The sequence below is a fragment of the Neomonachus schauinslandi genome, chromosome 4 (assembly GCF_002201575.2).
Source record: "Neomonachus schauinslandi chromosome 4, ASM220157v2, whole genome shotgun sequence".
NCBI classification, from domain to species: Eukaryota; Metazoa; Chordata; class Mammalia; order Carnivora; family Phocidae; genus Neomonachus; species Neomonachus schauinslandi.
The window spans coordinates 29,387,056-29,404,425 of record NC_058406.1 but is presented as its reverse complement, the minus strand read 5'-3'; the positions used below and the strand labels follow the sequence as shown (position 1 = coordinate 29,404,425).

Below are 17,370 nucleotides of genomic sequence, written 5' to 3'. Positions count from 1 at the left end.
AAAAAAAACAAACAAAACATTCCTAAATACGTCAATTAGAAGTACTAATATGCCACTGATTTAAGATAGTGAATTGAAACCATGGGATTGCTTCTTCAAAATTATCTGAAAATAGGGGCACCTGGTGGCTCAGTCGTTAAGCGTCTGTCTTCGGCTTAGGTCATGGTCCCAGGGTCCTGGGACCGAGCCCCACATTGAGCTCCCTGCTCGGTGGGAAGCCTGCTTCTCCCTCTCCCTCTCCCCCTGCTTATGTTCCCTCTCTTGCTGTCTTGCCTGTCAAATAAATAAAATCTTTAAAAAAAAATTATCTGACAATAAATTAAAAACAAAACAAAATTATCTGAACATACACAACCACTCTCTTTACTGCCCCCTGAGCCCAAGTCTGTGCTTTATGGGGAATAAACCAGAATGACAGCCGTAAAGAATACTGCAACTTCTTGAACAAGTTAACGTATTTAAAGTACCTTATACATAGTGTCATTAAATGCTGCTTATTATTACCCACCTGCTAATTTTTAAGGCATAGGTAAAGGCATTTTTTCCAAATCTAAAAAAAAGATTGCAATCTCATTATAGAAAAGTATGATCCAAGAGAAGATAGAATAAATAGGATAGAGCAATCCTTTATTTTTAGACACTTTCACAAAGAGGTTTTCAGTAAATGAACTTTCCAGTGGAGAAGAGAGAACATGAAAATCAGCCTCCAGCCATCAGCAGCAGCTCTGCTCAAGGCCTAGGATCCTCCTTGCCCAAGTGGTGAGGTGGAGGTGTGTACTTCCCTTCCTTTATTAGTTTATCTCGCTGCCTCCTGATGTCACTCAGACGTTTCATCTGTCAAAGGAAAAAAGTATTTAAACTAGGGGAAAATACGTACCATAAACTTGAGGGCTAGAGAAACAGAATGAAAATTGGTTTCATTTTTAAACTATAGAAGCTGTTCATCCCAGAGGTCCTCTGAGATGAAATCCTTCTTTATTTTTTTCTTTAAATTTTATTTATTTATTTGACAGAGAGAGACACAGCGAGAGAGGGAACACAAGCAGGGGGAGCGGGAGAGGGAGAAGCAGGCCTCCCGCAGAGCGGGGAGCCCGATGCGGGGCTTGATCCCAGGACCCTGGGATCATGACCTGAGCTGAAGGCAGACGCTTAACAACTGAGCCACCCAGGTGCCCCATGAAATCCTTCTTTAAAGAAGTAACTTGAAATCACTTCCCAAGCTTTTAATGAATTTCTGGTATGTATAATAATACCTCCTTTAAAAATAATAACTAAAATGTTCCTGTTACATACAGGAATACAGGTATTTATAAAAACAGTAACAGAGGGGTGCCTGGGTGGCTAAGTCATTAAGCATCTGCCTTTGGCTCAGGTCATGATCCCGGGGTCCTGGGATCGAGTCCCGCATCAGGCTCCCTGCTCAGCGGGAAGCCTGCTTCTCCCTCTCCCACTCCCCCTGCTTGTGTTCCGTCTCTCACTGTGTCTCTCTCTGTCAAATAAATAAATAAAATCTTAAAAACAAACAAACAAACAGTAACAGAGATCAAAAACCTTTAAGAGGCATACTTGTGCATACTTAAATCTTTACAGTATTTAAAGATGATCATCTCACAGCCGAAACACTCCTGACCTCTCTGTGAACCTGGCACTGCTGCTGGTTACTGTTCACTAGGTATGAAGGAAGCAGAAAGGGCCAATGTGAGGTTTCTCCTCACCACACCGAAATAAAGACCTGGTAGGTGCTCAGCTACTAGTCACTACTGAGCCCTGAGTTCTACCTCTTCCTCTCGGGTAGGACACTGGTTCTTTCCCAACCAACAAAAGCCATGCTATACAAGATTGTAGGAAAGCTGTAATTCACATGGATTCTGCGACCCAGAAAATACACCCCCTAATCCTGACTGCATTATTCCTCTGCCCAAAACCCAATGGCTTCCCATTTTAATGAGAAAAAAAGCTGAATCCTTCCTTATGCAGACTTACTAGGCCTACGTCTGACTTTATGTCTTGTTTTTTTTTCCCTCTGACTTTATGTCTTAATACTTTCCCTCATTCTCTCTGCTCTAGCTCAGGGACCTTTGCACTTGCTCTTCCTCTAACCAGAACATTCTTCCATCACAGCCACATGGCTCACTTTAAGTCTCTGCTCAAATATCTTCTAGGGCTGAGCTCTTCTCTGACCACTCTATTTAAAAGAGAGAAAAAAAAAAGAGGATCCACTTAGCTCCCACACGCAGTGCTTTCTATCTTTATCTTCCCTTCTGCACTTACCAACACCTAACACCCTTTTTTTTTTTTTTGACTTGTTTGTTAATTTTGACACCCCTTACCCCAAATATAAGCTCTGTTAGGGTAGGGACTTTTCCTGTTTTCTTACTGTATATTCCTAGCACCTACAATAGCTCCTGACATAATAGGTGCTTCAATAAAATTTTTTTTTTTTTTTTTGGTGAATAAGTTTTCAAAAAGGCATGAAGGGTTAGTATATTTAGTAAAAGATCCCATTAACCTTAAAGAATCAGTCAGGATATAACTTCAGTAGAAAAACCTCTAGGTGTTCTAAATAATGATATAAACATTAGCCATTTTTAAAAGATTGCATTTTTTTAAATTCCAGTATCGTTAATATAAAAGACTGCATTCTTAAACATTTCTCTCTTAACGAATCTAGCCCCCCAAAATTAAAAAAAATAAAGAATCTCCCGACAGAGAACTCATCATGACTGAGCTATCACAACACCTAATGTTAAGTCTGTCTCTGAGGTGGAACAATCACCTCTTAGTGTTGTAGACAGAAGCACAGCCTCTGCCTGCACTGCCAGGTTCAAATCCCAGTTCTACCGCTTACTAGCAGTATGACTTCAGGCAATGGCCTTGATTTTCTTTTTGTCTTGCCCCAAGTTTTTAATTGTATAGTAGCAAAATTCTAGTAAGGCATCTCCCAGGATTACTGTGTGAAATAAATCCACTACTACAAGCTAAGAACTGAGAACAGTGCTTGATTCTAATTCCCTGATTCACTAGCTTCTTCGCCTAGGGCTAAGTATCTAGTCATTCAGGGTGACCTCTAAAACAGTAACAGACCTATTTACAGATTCACAGGATGAGGAAGTGACTTGAGAGCAACTCCTGGGTATCTCCAGATACAGAAACTGAGACCAAAAAGGGAAGTGACTTGCCCAGAGTCACAAAACCAGTAGTGGCAGAACCAGCATCAAAACCCAGTTCTCTGGGAGGTGCACCTGGCTGGCTCAGTCGATGGAGTGTGTAGCTCTTGATCTCCAGGTTGTGGGTTCGACCCCCATGTTGGGTGCAGATTACTTAAAAATAAAATCTTAAAAAACAAAACAAAACCAACAACAACACCAGCCCTCCTAACTCCCAATCCAATGTTCTCTCTACCTCACCACACTGCTGCCTCCTTTTGGTGTAAATTTTCCATGAAGAGTAGTCTTAATCTGAGTAATGAGTAACTGGGGCCCACAAGAGGACAAGTTAAGACATATTGTGAACTAGGGGGGCCTGAGTGGCTCAGTTGGTTAGGTGTCTGCCTTCAGCTCAGGTCACGATCCCAGGGTCCTGGGATCAAGCCCTGCATCAGGTTCCCTGCTCAGCAGGGAGCCTGCTTCTCCCTCTGCCCCTCCCCCCTGCTCATGCTCTTGCTTGCTCTCTCTCTCTCTCAAATGAGTAAATAAAAAATCTTTAAAAAAAAAAAGGGGGGGGGGCGCCTGGGTGGCTCAGTCGCTAAGCGTCTGCCTTCGGCTCAGGTCATGATCCCGGGGTCCTGGGATCGAGCCCCGCATTGGGCTCCCTGCTCTGCAGGAAGCCTGCTTCTCCCTCTCCCACTCCCCCTGCTGTGTTCCTTCTCTCACTGTGTTTCTCTCTGTCAAATAAATAAAATCTTAAAAAAAAAAAAAAAGACATATTGTGAACTAAATAGCGGGTAGGCGACTAACTATGACCCATTTACTGACCCTCAGTAATACTATACAATATTACTCACTTAATGATCAATATTCCTGCAGAGATCAATACAAAATAATTACCTGATACCCTCTAATTCCTTCCAAGTTTGGTTTCACTTTACCCAAATGCCAATAGCAGATGTTAAAAGACAGGAAATTAAAAAGTTTTGATACAAATAACTGTGATAAATTTAACTAAAAATCTAAATTGCTTTCCTGAACTCCAAGGAGTTGGGAGTAATAAAAACATTTCTATTTGTTATATCTGGAGCAGAGAACAGGCAAAATAACAGCCCACACCCAAAGATTTCTTCTCTAAGGGAGAATACAGCCCATATGTTATACAACTCATTCAACTCTTGAGGAGGTAGACATCACGCTGTTAACATCCTTTTTCCCCTGCCCTTTGGTCAGGCTCACCTAAAGCAATCTCATTAACACCCCCATCTTCCCCAGAGTAGAAATTAATCCAGAGTTTGTTATACCAGGTTCACTGTAATAGATCTGCAAGGTTTTAACCTCTTCTCCAATGAGGGTTCAATGAATTTGGAACATTTTCACCCAGAGATGTTCAAGGACAAACATCCAGAGCTGGTTGGTAATTTCTGCTTTATAGCCTACTGCAAAAATGGGAATACACACACATATGATTTCTAATCTGGTGGCTACAGCAGGGTACAAGGCTGAGGAAAATATGTCAGAAGATGAGGAAGAACACTGAGGAACAACAGACCCTCCTCAGATCTGAAGGCATTTAACTTCCTTGACATGCTACCTATGTAGAGAAAGTGTTTCACCACAAAAGTTTTGCCAATTTGCATTGAACAAACCATTACCAATGACCAATTAAAAACACTTAAAAGCAGCCCCAGAGAAACAAGGAAATGGTTCAGCTCCCGTCTCCATCACTCCTCACCGTTTTCTGCCGAAGCAGACATTCTATGAAATCATCAAATTCTATCTTGCACTCTTTCTCTGCACGGGTACCACCGATTCCATGAGCACATTCTATCCATTCTTTTTCAAAAGCATGGCATCGACCTGGAATCTTGTGAGGCTGCTCAGCACTTTGGATTGTCATCCAATGATCTAAGTTAAGGCCCAGCCTTTTCTGCACATCAAAGAAAGGCATGGCTGAAATGGAAGATAAAAAAAGAAATAATGCCATAAAAGTGCAATCAAATGATAAATTTCTAAGGAAAATGAGATAATTATAAGTATCCTCTAGAAAGATATTTTATGCTATTCTCCCAATATATTCTTACTAAATTATTTCATTTGAAAGGTTCCTCTAGTTTATGGTAGATTAGCAGTATCTGTGTTTTCACAAAACCCGAAAAAGAAACCCAACCCACCAGAACTAAAAAACGATGCATAAAAGTCATCTCTGTATTGATAAGGTCATTTTTTATAAGGTCATTTTAATCAAAAGTCATTGTTTATGTTTTGACTCAATAATCCCAATTCTTTGAGATAATCTGAAGAAATAAAACAAAAAAGCACAAGCACAAAAACATTTCTTTACATTTTCCTATTTGTCTCAACTCAGATGACACTTCTCCTGTGAAGCCATCCTGAATCTGGTGTCCCTCCTCTGTGTTCATACAGCATCTCAACTTCCCATAGGAGTACTTTGCACACCACTGTAATGGATTATTAACTTGAATGTCTCCCATATTGAACAATGAGTGCTGTGAGGGCAGGGACCAGGTAGGGCCTCAGTAATTGTTAGGGGGAAAACAAAAAGAATTTCAAGTAACTTAAGTGTGCAGTAGGGAAATGGATAATTCCAGTACCCGCCTAGTAGCATATGACAGACGTTAGGAAAAACAGGTAATAGACATGGTACGTTATACATGGTACCTACATTTTAATGTTAAATGAAAAAAAAAGGGTCTACAATGTCAAAGAAAAATTGCAAAAGAAGACTGGAAGGAAGCACAAAAAATGTCAATAAAGTCATTTATGAGTGGCAGATTTACAGGTGAACTTAATTTTTATATTTTTCTACCCATTCTTTCGTTTACTGAGTAATAACGTTCCAGGCACTGGAATGGGGGGGGAGGCGGGGGGAAGCAGTAGCTACAACGTAAACACTAGAATGGAGACAGACACACAAGGAACTGGGAACCCAACGGACAAGAGGGTATATATAGCTCGAAGGAATAAGCACCAACTCTGCCCAGGAGACTTGAAAATGCCTTTAAGATGGGTTGAGTTTGCCAAGTGAAGGTCAGTGGGCAGGGTATTCCAGTAAAGCACAGACCGAGTTACAGCCGGAGGTACTGGGTATGTCTGCGAGACACCAAGCACCCAGATGTGGCTGGAGCGCAGAGTGCACGTCGGGATGAAGAACGAAAGGAGCTAGAGGTTGGCAGGGCCGCAATCACTCAGCGCCTTGTAAGCCGGAATACGGTGGGTGGACCTGAGGTTAAGAAACAGAAGGCCAAAGCATTAGTGAGGCAAAAAGCTAAGTTAACCTCGACAGAGAGCCGAAAGAGGTGCGGTCTATAGGCTTCAGTGACATTGGCTGTGGACGCAGGGGCCTGGGAACGCAGAAAACATGCCCAGAGTTCGGGCCTGGAAGAACGAACACCAAGAAAGCAAGAGAAAAATTCGTTAAAGAAATCTCGGAAGGAAACTCCTTAGGCTAAACTGCCCGCGGACAAACGCAGCCCCTACCGTCGCGCCGCGGTGCCCTTGTACCCTAGCTGGCCGCCGCTACTGGATGATCTGCGAGCGACGCAGAGGCCTGCCGCAAAGGACGCCCGCAGTGCGACGCTAGCAGCGCGACAGCGAAACCCGACCTTCCCTCTGCCGTCGCGCCCGGAAACCATAGGAACCAAGCCCTTCATTCTGCGCCGGCGCAGTCGTCGGCATCAGCCTCTGAAGGTATGGAATTGTAAATAAACTGACTTCTAGACGATTCCGTTAGACGAGGCCCAGCGGTGAGTTACTGCTGTCTGCTCACATTGTACCTAGCACTCTCACGACAGCTCGGATTGGTGAGGGGCTTGACCCAGGCCGCAAGAGAGAAAAAGTAGTGGCTTCCCAACCTTCACCCCTGCCAGTAGTGATTAAACTCATGGGCTGTGGACCTACGCTGGGTGGGTTCAAATTCTGGTTCCGCCACTTCGGTGTGACCCTGAGAAAGTGTCTTAACCTCACTATGCCTCAGTTTTCTCAGCTTTGCGCAGTGGCAGTATCGTACCGATGAGGTTTATCAGTTTTCTCATCTTAAGTACCTACAGCGTAGGGTTGCTTTGGGGATTAAATGAGATAAATGTAAAACACCGAGGCGGTTCCTGGCGCATGGAAACCTCTCCAAGGCAATCACAGTTCTTTGATATCTCAGCTTCTAAAGTTTGCAGATTCGAGAAAGTCAACAGAGACCATGCCGCTCCTCTGTTTGAGAACATCCAGTGGCTCCCTTTGACTACAGCAGGGCCTCTGAAGTGGCGTGTGTGATACACACTGGGTGTGAGGGAAGAAAATCCTCAAATACTTACATTTTTTATCTAATCTTTTTAAATTTCTATTTTTAAATATTTTTTTAATTAAGTAAACTCTGTACCCAACATAGGACTCGAACTCAAGACCCTGAGATCAAGAGTTGGAATGCTCCAGCTACTGAGGCAGCCAGGTGCCCCTTTAATTTCTATTTCCTGGTGTAATGTTTATGAAGTATGTAACATTACTGCAGTTGTACATATAAGTAACTTATAAAAAATACTTATTTGGGGTTTGGGCTGAAAATTTATTCTCCTTTTAAATGATGTACTCTGGGGTGCCTGGGTGGCTCAGTCCTTAAGCGTCTGTCTTCTGCTCAGGTCATGATCCCAGGGTCCTGGGATGGAGCCCTGCATCGGGCTCCCTGCTAGGCGGGAAGCCTGCTTCTCCCTCTCCCACTCCCCCTGCTTGTGTTCCCTCTCTCGCTGTGTCTCTCTGTCAAATAAATAAATAAAATCTTAAAAAAAAAAAAAATGATGTACTCTCAGAAACGTTTAGAAAAGTCAAGTCTTCCAACCTTCCCAGCCTCATTGTCCAAAATCCTCTGCCTAATCTTCCCCATCCAAGAGCTTGCTGTTCCATTGTATTCTTGGAAAAGTCCTGCCAGCCAGTCTCTGATTTTTTCCCCCTTTCCCCTAGAAGGACACTATTTCAACCCCATCTCCATTTCTGTGTGTCAAATTCTTCCTCTGCTTTAGGACTTTTGCAAAGTTTCCCCCCAGAATGGGTGAACTGCCTCCAAGCCCTAGGATCACCAACTCTGGAGAGAATTCCTAAGGTCCCATAGCTTAATTGGTTTCTTTTAAGATTTCCAATTCTCCCTCTGCTCCCCCCAGCTCATCAGATATGTACCTCCCAACTGGGATCAGAGTTTCAGTTCAGCTAGAATTTCCTGAACACCTAATGCATGTCCAGCAGAGTACTGGAAGATTATGGAATTGGTAATTCATGGCTCTTGCCCACAAAATAGTAGAGGTAGCAAGATATTGATTGCTAACTCCCTTCCCACTTCTTCCACTTTCTTAAGTTGGTGATATCATCTTCCCAGTTGTTCAGGCAGGAAACTATGAAGTTGTATTTTGCCCTTTCCTCATCTTTCATCCAGTCTTTAATTACTGGCCGGCCAAGTTCTCTCAAATATTCCTTCAACAGGTTTCTAATTCATTTCTTCCCTTTGGCCTCTCAGCTCCTCACTTTAATCTGTTTTTCACTGAATAATGTTTCTAAAATACTAAATCTCATTGTATCACTCCTCAGATACCAGGCAGGATAGGTTAGTACAAAGATGGGTGACTCAAATGCCTCCAAGGCCAAACAGAGTTCACTATAAGGAAATAAAAACAAGCACCATAATAAATGGCAGCTGGTACTTGGCATCAGTTTCACTGATGGAAGGAGTCGTGTGGAATGTGACAAACTGGAGAGGGTATGTCCTATCTGAAGGCGGTGGCAGCTACTCAGCTGCATCCTATAGCTGTTGAGAAAATCAGGGCCCCCAAATTGTCAAATCTCCTAAAGTTTTTCAAGAGAAGCCAGAAATCTTTTGTTATTATTTAAATGTGAAACCTACCACTTTTAAAATGCAGGGCAACTAATTTTTTTTTCAAGTGCTGGCCAAACAAAACCCACATTGAAAATGTATTTTGATGTGCCAGATTTCAGCCCTTGGATAGAGGGAAATATGAAGATAGGGAAAGCAATTTATTCCGATGGCTTTTTACATCCAGCCTTGCTCCCATCTTACCCATTCTCCTTATTGCTGACAGTTGCTTTTCTTTTTTTTTTTTTAAAGATTTTATTTATTTATTTAACAGAGAGAGATACAGCAGGAGAGGGAACACAAGCAGGGGGAGTGGGAGAGGGAGAAGCAGGCTCCCCGCAGAGCAGGGAGTCCGATGTGGGACTCGATCCCAGGACCCTGGGATCATGACCTGAGCCGAAGGCAGACGCTTAACCGACTGAGCCACCCAGGCGCCCCACAGTTGCTTTTCTTAAAACTCAAAACTGATCATTCAAAAAACACTTCCTAAAAAACAAACAAACAAAAAAACAACTTCCTGAGCTCTTACCATACGCCATGGCCCTTGTTGAGCTCTTTGGACTAGGACGCTGAATGGTGTAGCAAGTGATAAAACAGAAATATGAACAAAAACAAGGAAGAACACAAGGAGGGGGTTATACTGCTTGGGTTGTGTGTCAGGTGTCGGTGTATTCAAGAAAAGTTTCAAATTACTTGGTTTGGCATTCAAGACCCCTCATGATCTGATTTCTTCCCATTTCTCAATCCTCGGATATAATTGCTTACTCAGCCTCCTCGTGTTCTCGGCCATCAAAGAATTGATCTTCCAAACTTTGTAGGCAGAGTTTCTTCTGCCTGGAATGGTCCCAACCCGCTCGTTGCCACCTTCCTACTGTCTCCCAGGCGAATGCCTAATCCGTCCAGATTATTTATATGGAGCGTTTTCTGGTGAAAGCTTCCCAAATTCCTCAGGCATTCATTAGGCCTTTCTTGAAGTCCCGCCAGCCTTGTAGACTTCTATTATAGATGCTGTTCACTACTGACACGCCGGCCCCCTGCACTGCACCGTGCATTCAGCCCCGTGCCCGCATGGTGTGAGAGGATGTCGGGTGACGGGTCTTCCTCTACGTCAAATATTGGAAAACTACAACTCCCAGAACTCCCACGCCAGAACTGAGTCTGCGCCGTTGCTATAGTGAGCACGCGCGCCCTCCTAGATTCTTGCGGCTTACGTTACAAGTGACGTGGTTGCCGACCTTAGGGGTACGATGCCACTGCCTTGTTACGCCTTTCGTTTACCTTCCCTTTACCTTGCTCTTGCAGATTCTCTGCTTCGGGGAAGTGTGGTTTTACAACGACCTCGAAGAACTTTAGGCGCAGAAGCAAGCCCGACTTGCCATGTTCTTCCATTTTGTGTTGGGGAAGCCGAGGCGCAGAGACCGAGTGGAATTCGACTAGGCGTCATACGCGATTTGTTCTAAGCAAGCAGAGCCTTGCTCCCGGCTTCAGCTTCAGCGCGTGAGGATGGCCTAGTGACCTAATCCAAGCCCCCCAATCCCACCCCCTTGAAAACTAGCCTCCGCCTCTGTGTGAGCACAGAGGTCTCAGGCCTTCTAGAAACCTCCTTGGTCTTCATTCACGGGACTTCTGTCCTTGACCTGAAGGATTCCCTCATGTTTACACACCTTACTCCGTTATAACCCGAGAAAAGCTTTAACACTACCCTTCGGCAGAGAGGCCGTCTTTACAGTTTAGCACATGGGGAACTTTTCAGGCCTGTATCATACCACTGGTAGAGTTGAGCAAAGAACTGGATAGCCTGAGGGTCCTAGCACATTTGGGGAAGACAGTTTGGAAACTTACCCCTGCCCTCACCTCCAAGCCCCCAGCTATAGGATAGATAGAAAAAACCCAATAAGCAAAGTAATCTTAAAGAGATAGTAATGGGGGCCAAGGCCAAGGCGCCTGGCTGGCTCAGTCGGTGGAGCATGTGAATCTTTTTTTTTTTTTTAAGATTTTATTTATTTGACAGAGAGCGAGACAGCGAGAGAGGGAACACAAGCAGGGGGAGTGGGAGAGGGAGAAGCAGGCTTCCCGCTGAGCAGGGAGCCTGATGCGGGACTTGATCCCAGGACTCGATCCCAGGACTCTGGGATCATGACCTGAGCCGAAGGCAGACGCTTAACGACTGAGCCACCCAGGTGCCCCAAGGAGCATGTGATTTTTGATGGGGGTCCTGAGTTCGATCCCCATGTTGGATATAGAGATTACTATAAAATTTTTTTTTAAAAAATGGGTGCGGGGCGCCTGGGTGGCTCAGTTGGTTAAGCGACTGCCTTCGGCTCAGGTCATGATCCTGGAGTCCCGGGATCGAGTCCCGCATCGGGCTCCCTGCTCGGCAGGGAGCCTGCTTCTCCCTCTGACCCTTCCCCCTCTCATGTGCTCTCTGTCTCTCTCATTCTCTCTGTCTCAAATAAATAAATAAAATCTTTAAAAAAAAAAAAATGGGTGCAAATGCCTGGAATATACTGGAAGCCGGGAGTGATCGTTTAAACTAGAAAAGAATGTGCCGACCAAGTTGGAGAAGATACCAAGTTGAAATGCAACAGGACCAGGAACTAAAGAAGCATAAGTGGGAACCTGTGCCAGGTTCATGGTGGTAGGGGTAACTTGATGCTGGTAAACATTCCATACCTAGAATTTTTTTTTTTTTAAAGATTTTATTTATTTATTTGAGAGAGAATGAGAGAGAGCACGAGAGGGAAGAGGGCAGAGGGAGAAGCAGACCCCCTGCCGAGCAGGGAGCCCGATGCGGGACTCGATCCCGGGACTCCAGGATCATGACCTGAGCCGAAGGCAGTCGCTTAACCAACTGAGCCACCCAGGCACCCTCCATCCCTAGAATTAACTCCCCTCATTCTGACTTTAATTAGGTTTCTGAAGTGGTATGATTATATGAAGAAAACACACTGTTAAGGCCAATGGGGTAGTCTACTGTACCTGACCTATTTCTCATTCATAAATTTACGCACTGGAGGGGTGCCTGGCTGGTTCAGTAGAGCATGGGACTCTTAATCTCAGGGTCATGAGTTCAAGCCATGTTTCAAACCGATATAGCTGTATTAGTGATTCAGCCTTCCTGAGTATAGATTGGGGTGATTAAACTACCTGGGGGGAACCTGCCAGGGCAGCTGAGTAGCCTTCCCCAGGAAACACCCTGGTCTCTCTGTCCAGATGCACAGAAACTTATCAAAGCAAGTTTTATCCATTTCTGCCCATAGACTGTGAGCTTTTCTAGGGCAAGGACCACATCTCTCTTAACCCTGGCTACAGAGAGACAACCTACAGAAGGCTTAAAATTATTTTATCTGGGAGCATCTATGCATACAAAACTCAACAGCAGCAGCAGCTGTGGAACTGGGCTAGATTAGTTAAGTGAAGGGCAAAGACAAGCCAAACCAAAAGAAAAAGGATCTTTCAAAGTGTGTCTATATGAAGAGGCAAAATGAGCCCCGAGAGATCCTTCAAGGATCTTCTTCGCCAGGCAAAGCCAGAGCCATGTTTAAATCATCCTTCCCAATCAATGTACAGGCCTTTGTTATCTCTAATGGGACAAAAAAGAGGCTTAACTGGTCAACCTGTTGTCTAGTTTGGTATTTGCCCTTCTGTCTTGTACTTACTCCTGAATTAGTTTCCCCAAAACTCTCCAGATTTCCTGATTAATAGCTAAACGCCTAGTAGTCAAAACCCTTCATTATCTAGTCCCTACTACCTAGCTTCAAGCTCTCTTCCCAGGATCCAGAAGATTTCCTACTCTGGCTAAACAAGAATGTCCTCACTATACACCACCATGATTTTCCACCACCCAGCCTTTGCTCCTTTCAAGCTCCCAATTCCTTTTTTTCTTTTTCTTTTTTTTTTTTAAAGGTTTTATTTATTTGACAGAGAGAAAGACAGCCAGAGAAGGAACATAAGCAGGGGGAGTGGGAGAGGGAGAAGTAGGCTTCCCGCGGAGCAGGGAGCCCGATGTGGGGCTCAATCCCAGGACTCTGGGATCATGACCTGAGCCGAAGGCAGACGCTTAACGACTGAGCCACCCAGGTGCCCCGTTTTTGTTTTGCTTTTTTTTTAAAGATTTTATTTGAAAGAGAGCGTGGGCCAGGGAGCTCAAAATGGGGGGGGGGGGGGCAGAGGGAGAGGGAGAAACAGACTCCCTGCTGAGCAGGGAGCCAGACTCAGGGCTCAATCCCAGGACCCTGGAATCAGGACCTGAGCCAAAGGCAGACACTTAACCCACTGAGCCACCTAGGTGCCCCACCAATTCCTACTGTTGCCTGAGTCTCATTCATCCTTTGAAACCTTGTTCCAACTCTGCCTCGCCAAATGAAAACTTCCTGGTCACCACTGCTAAGAACCTTTTCTTTTCCTTAGGCCATTATCTGTTCCATTCACACAACACTCCGCAACTTTTACCTAACCTGCTTATGTTCCTTGCTAGACTGAGCCTCCTTCTCAGGGGTCAAGATCCAAATGCCTAAGTATATTTATGTATGTTAATTCCAAGTCAGGTACTGAGGATATAAGACGGACTAGGGCTACTTATAAAACTTGTCAGGCTAGGGGCACCTGGGTGGCTCAGTTGGTTAAGCCTCTGACTGTTGATTTCAGCTCAGGTCATGATCTCAGTGTCGTGAGATCCAGCCTTGTGTCAAGCTCCAGCTCAGCAGGGAGTCTGCTAGTGCTTCTCTCCCTCTGCCACCCCCTCAAAAAATAATAGTGTTTAAAAAAACTTGTCAGGCTTAACAAAAAAAAAAACAAAGAACTTGTCAGGCTTTAAAAACTCAAATAGCTGTCCTCCACAAATAACTCAGAAGACACCAGTAATGCTTGCCAAATAATTGGGAGAAACACTCAAATCCCATATAAAGATGAATTTCCCTACTTATCTCTCACTAACATGAAGGCATGTTGGGTACCACACCAGGTTAAGCACCTTCACCAAAGCTCTAATGAGGCCAAAAACACATAGGAACTTGCACCTCTAGATATTGAGCATGAGGAAGTTTGAAATCAGCCTATTGCTAAAGTGAACTAAAAAGTAGTTGAAATATAAAAACTATTTTCTTAAAAGCATAAAAAAGCTAACTAGGTAATAAGGAATTACTGAGCCAAAATCTTGAGAAGCCAAAGCCTAGAACTCAAAGCTGCACTGTTAAGGCATTTGCCAATCTGGAAGCCCCTGGATGCCTGCAGCGCACTTTTCAGAAGCCTCATGGACTGAAGGGGACAAAAATCAAAACCTAAGGCCAGCTAAAGGGGAACCCCAGCACAGGCTCCTTAAGCAGGGATTCCTAAGTATTACACTTTTAAGATAAGGGTGAAACACAACTAAACTAGTCTTCACACAGACTTGAGACCTGGTTGTGTGCCATCTGGAAGATCTAGGGAACCTCCAGCCTTCAATCTGAATTAAGGTTTAGTAATATCCCCAGCACAGGCAACCAGAAATCCTTCTAGAGGTAGATGCTTCATCCTTGTCCTGTTTATTCCTACAATTGTTCAAATATAGTATCCAGCTCACAGATAACCTGGCACATAATGAGACAAGACACGATAAGCAACAATCAGTGAAAACAAGAGACCCGTGAAGACTTTAGTTGCTTAAACTTTAAACAAATTTAGGTAATCTTCACAATGAAGTGCTAATTATTTGAAAGTATCATTTGGGGTTAAGTAGCTGGACATTTTTCCCTAGGTAAACTTGCTTCTTTCTTCCTGAAAGTATCAGCATTATTCAAGGACCAGTTTAACTGTAGCTGTGGACTATAGCACTCTCTGAAGCCATTTTTAAGGAAATAACCACCCAGGCAAGCAGTCAAGTCACTGTTCCTTAAGAACAATACTTAACAAACGATCTTCTGATAAACATAAAATCCTTACCACCCACTTTTGTATCTAAAATTTCAAAATTAAATATGTCAAAAATAAGTCATTCTAATGACCCACCCAATAGCATGTTCCCTGTCCCCATCCTTTTTTTTTTTTTTTTTAAGATTTTATTTATTTGACAGAGACAGCAAGAGAGGGAACACAAGCAGGGGGAATGGGGGAGGGAGAAGCAGGCTTCCCACAGAGCAGGGAGCCCGATCCCAGGACCCTGGGATCATGACCTGAGGCGAAGGCAGACACCTAATGACTGAGCCACCCAGGTGCCCCCGTCCCATCCTTGAGAATCATTGCTCTGAAAACTTCATTGGCTTTTTCTGTAAGATATTCACTTTGACAGTCGGTTTTCATTTGTAAGCACAGGATGTTTTTTTATCATGACACACCTGAGGTGTAACTCCCCTAGAAACAAATTAAGGTTCTTGTCCACCAATCCATGATGCACCGAGTTTGCCTTGTCTGTGAGCTTTTCAAATGTGTATCAGTGCTACAGTGCCAAGGCCCACAAACTTTTGTGTGAGGGGCCAGAGTATTTTCAACTCCGTGGCCCATACTACCTGTTTCTGGAGTTGCCAACTGTGAAAGCAGCCACAGACGCAAACAAATAGGTGTGGCAGTGTTTCAATATAACTTTATTTACAAAACCAGGCCTTAGTTTGCTGACCCTGCTATAGTAACAAAATACAGATTCACTGAAAGGCATTACTGAATTCATTGGTCATTTATCTTTTATTGTTTTCTTAGTCAAACACTTAAAGTACAAATTCTAATTAGAGAACGTGAGATTTTGATGTTAACAAAGGGCTATTCATACTGGAAAGTTGAGAACTGCTGCTGCAGAAAGGAACATTTTGGTCTTCAGATCTAATGAAGATCACTGTAAAGAAACCTGCTATATAACAGTGTCAAATGCATATTTTATGTCTCAGGCTGTGCTACTTTCTTTACATGGGCTATTTAACTTAATCTCGCATTTGAAAACAAAACCCAGTGATGTACATACAATTCACCTTCATTTTACAGACAAGAAAACTATGGCTCACAAATTTCAGTAGCTTGGCAAGGCTCACGCAGCAAACTAAACTCTAGGGCTACATGCATCCAAAGGCCATTCCTTTACTACACAGCCAACCCATCCTCCCTGGCAGGCAGAGAAGATTCACCATGTGTGACAGGCTGGCCCAAATTCTTGTATTCCCTAATGTTCTTCTCCTTGGGGAGCTCTTAACAATTATCTGCCTCAGGAACTTTGATCTCCCCTGTACTCCTCTGACCTAAGCATGAATACCTACTCCTTTCATTCCCCTTAAGCTTAAGATTTTACCAAAAGAGGATAACTATTATTAAAACAAAAAACTATAACCAGGGTGGTAGATATGGCTGTTCTGAGACCACAGGTCCTGGCCTATCCTTACAGGTTTCTGTAGGTTGACTTCCTCCCTGGGCTCTGACCTACCTCCATGGGACAAAGACACTTCCCTACCTGGGAATGCTCTTAAGTTCAAGCTCTAGAAATCAAGTCTAAGGAAAAACTCCTTTTGTTAGCCTCAGGCCTACATTATAGGTCCCCATTTTCTGTCCTAGGAACTGTCTCTTCTCCGGATAAAACAACAGACAAACATGTCTAGTCCCTTTTGAGGAGATTCCAAAACCCAGCCATGGTGGTATATGTGGTCTTACTTATCCTATGGCCCCAAAGGGCAACCATATCATAACAGCCTAACAACACTGGGAGCAGTAAGAGAGTGTCTATCATTTCCCTTTATAGAAACCTACTCTACCTCCCAGCCAGAAACATATAGTAGGAATGGGGCTGACATTTGCCCCACATCCACTGATTCTGTAACAAGACATCAGTGCAGCAGCGTTCCCCATTCCTGATCCATCCTTCAGGACTTCTGATGGCCCCCTCAGCTGCCCTTCCTTTGTTTTGGTGTGACTATCCCACTGTAAGGCCACTCCCATGACAGCCACGGCTAGCTCCTCTTCCAGGAACAAGTGACTACCCTGGAAAAGGAAGAGATGAAACAAACTGCCCTTCAAATATTAAGTAAAATAATTCTTTAATTATTTAAAGATCACTGATGGGCTTTTAAAAAAAGTCTATAAATCTTAAATGTAATGTTTTACTGGGGAAATGGTTATAGCAGCCTCACATAAATTATTTGAATTAATAAACATTATCACAGTATTAAGAAGGCAAGGTAAACAAATAGCTTAAGTATTTTATTTGTTTGCAACTAAGCTTGTTAACACTATATAATGAAAATGTACAAAGAATAATGTTGCAGTTTTTGGTTAGATTTAAGTCAAAGACATTCATTAACAAGGAATCTTCGAATATGAATATTCCAGAATTTCTCTAAGCCATCTGATCAGAACAACTGTCTCTGAATATTACCTTACTTTGGAAGGTACTGGCATACACTT

The 17,370-nt window shown here is 43.5% G+C and overlaps 1 protein-coding gene across 3 annotated transcripts; it reads right to left on the bottom strand.

Annotated features, from left to right (window-relative positions):
* Window positions 1-610: 610 nt before the first annotated feature.
* Window positions 611-6,720, bottom strand: NDUFS5 (NADH:ubiquinone oxidoreductase subunit S5). Of its 3 annotated transcripts, XM_021683745.2 has the most exons (4): window positions 6,648-6,720; window positions 6,232-6,390; window positions 4,882-5,099; window positions 611-834 (listed from the first exon to the last, which is right to left on the bottom strand). In XM_021683745.2, exons 3-4 carry the CDS (start codon window positions 5,095-5,097, stop codon window positions 730-732), a joined length of 321 nt encoding a protein of 106 aa, XP_021539420.1. In that variant the 5' UTR covers window positions 5,098-5,099; window positions 6,232-6,390; window positions 6,648-6,720; the 3' UTR covers window positions 611-729. The 3 variants fall into 3 exon arrangements, with proteins under 3 accessions (XP_021539420.1, XP_021539419.1, XP_021539418.1); XM_021683744.2 differs by lacking the exon at window positions 6,232-6,390 and having other exon boundaries at window positions 6,648-6,719; XM_021683743.2 differs by lacking the exons at window positions 6,232-6,390; window positions 6,648-6,720 and adding an exon at window positions 5,491-5,581.
* Between the last annotated feature and the right edge of the window lie 10,650 nt (window positions 6,721-17,370).

Coding starts and splice junctions, on each gene's coding strand:
- NDUFS5 (XM_021683743.2), bottom strand. CDS start 5,569: ATGAACACAGAGGAGGGACACCAGATTCAGGATGGCTTCACAGGAGAA. Junction 5,100..5,490: donor GTTGAGACAAATAGGAAAAT/GTAAAGAAATGT, acceptor CTTCCATTTCAG/CCATGCCTTTCTTTGATGTG. Junction 835..4,881: donor GTCTGCTTCGGCAGAAAACG/GTGAGGAGTGAT, acceptor TTCCTTTGACAG/ATGAAACGTCTGAGTGACAT.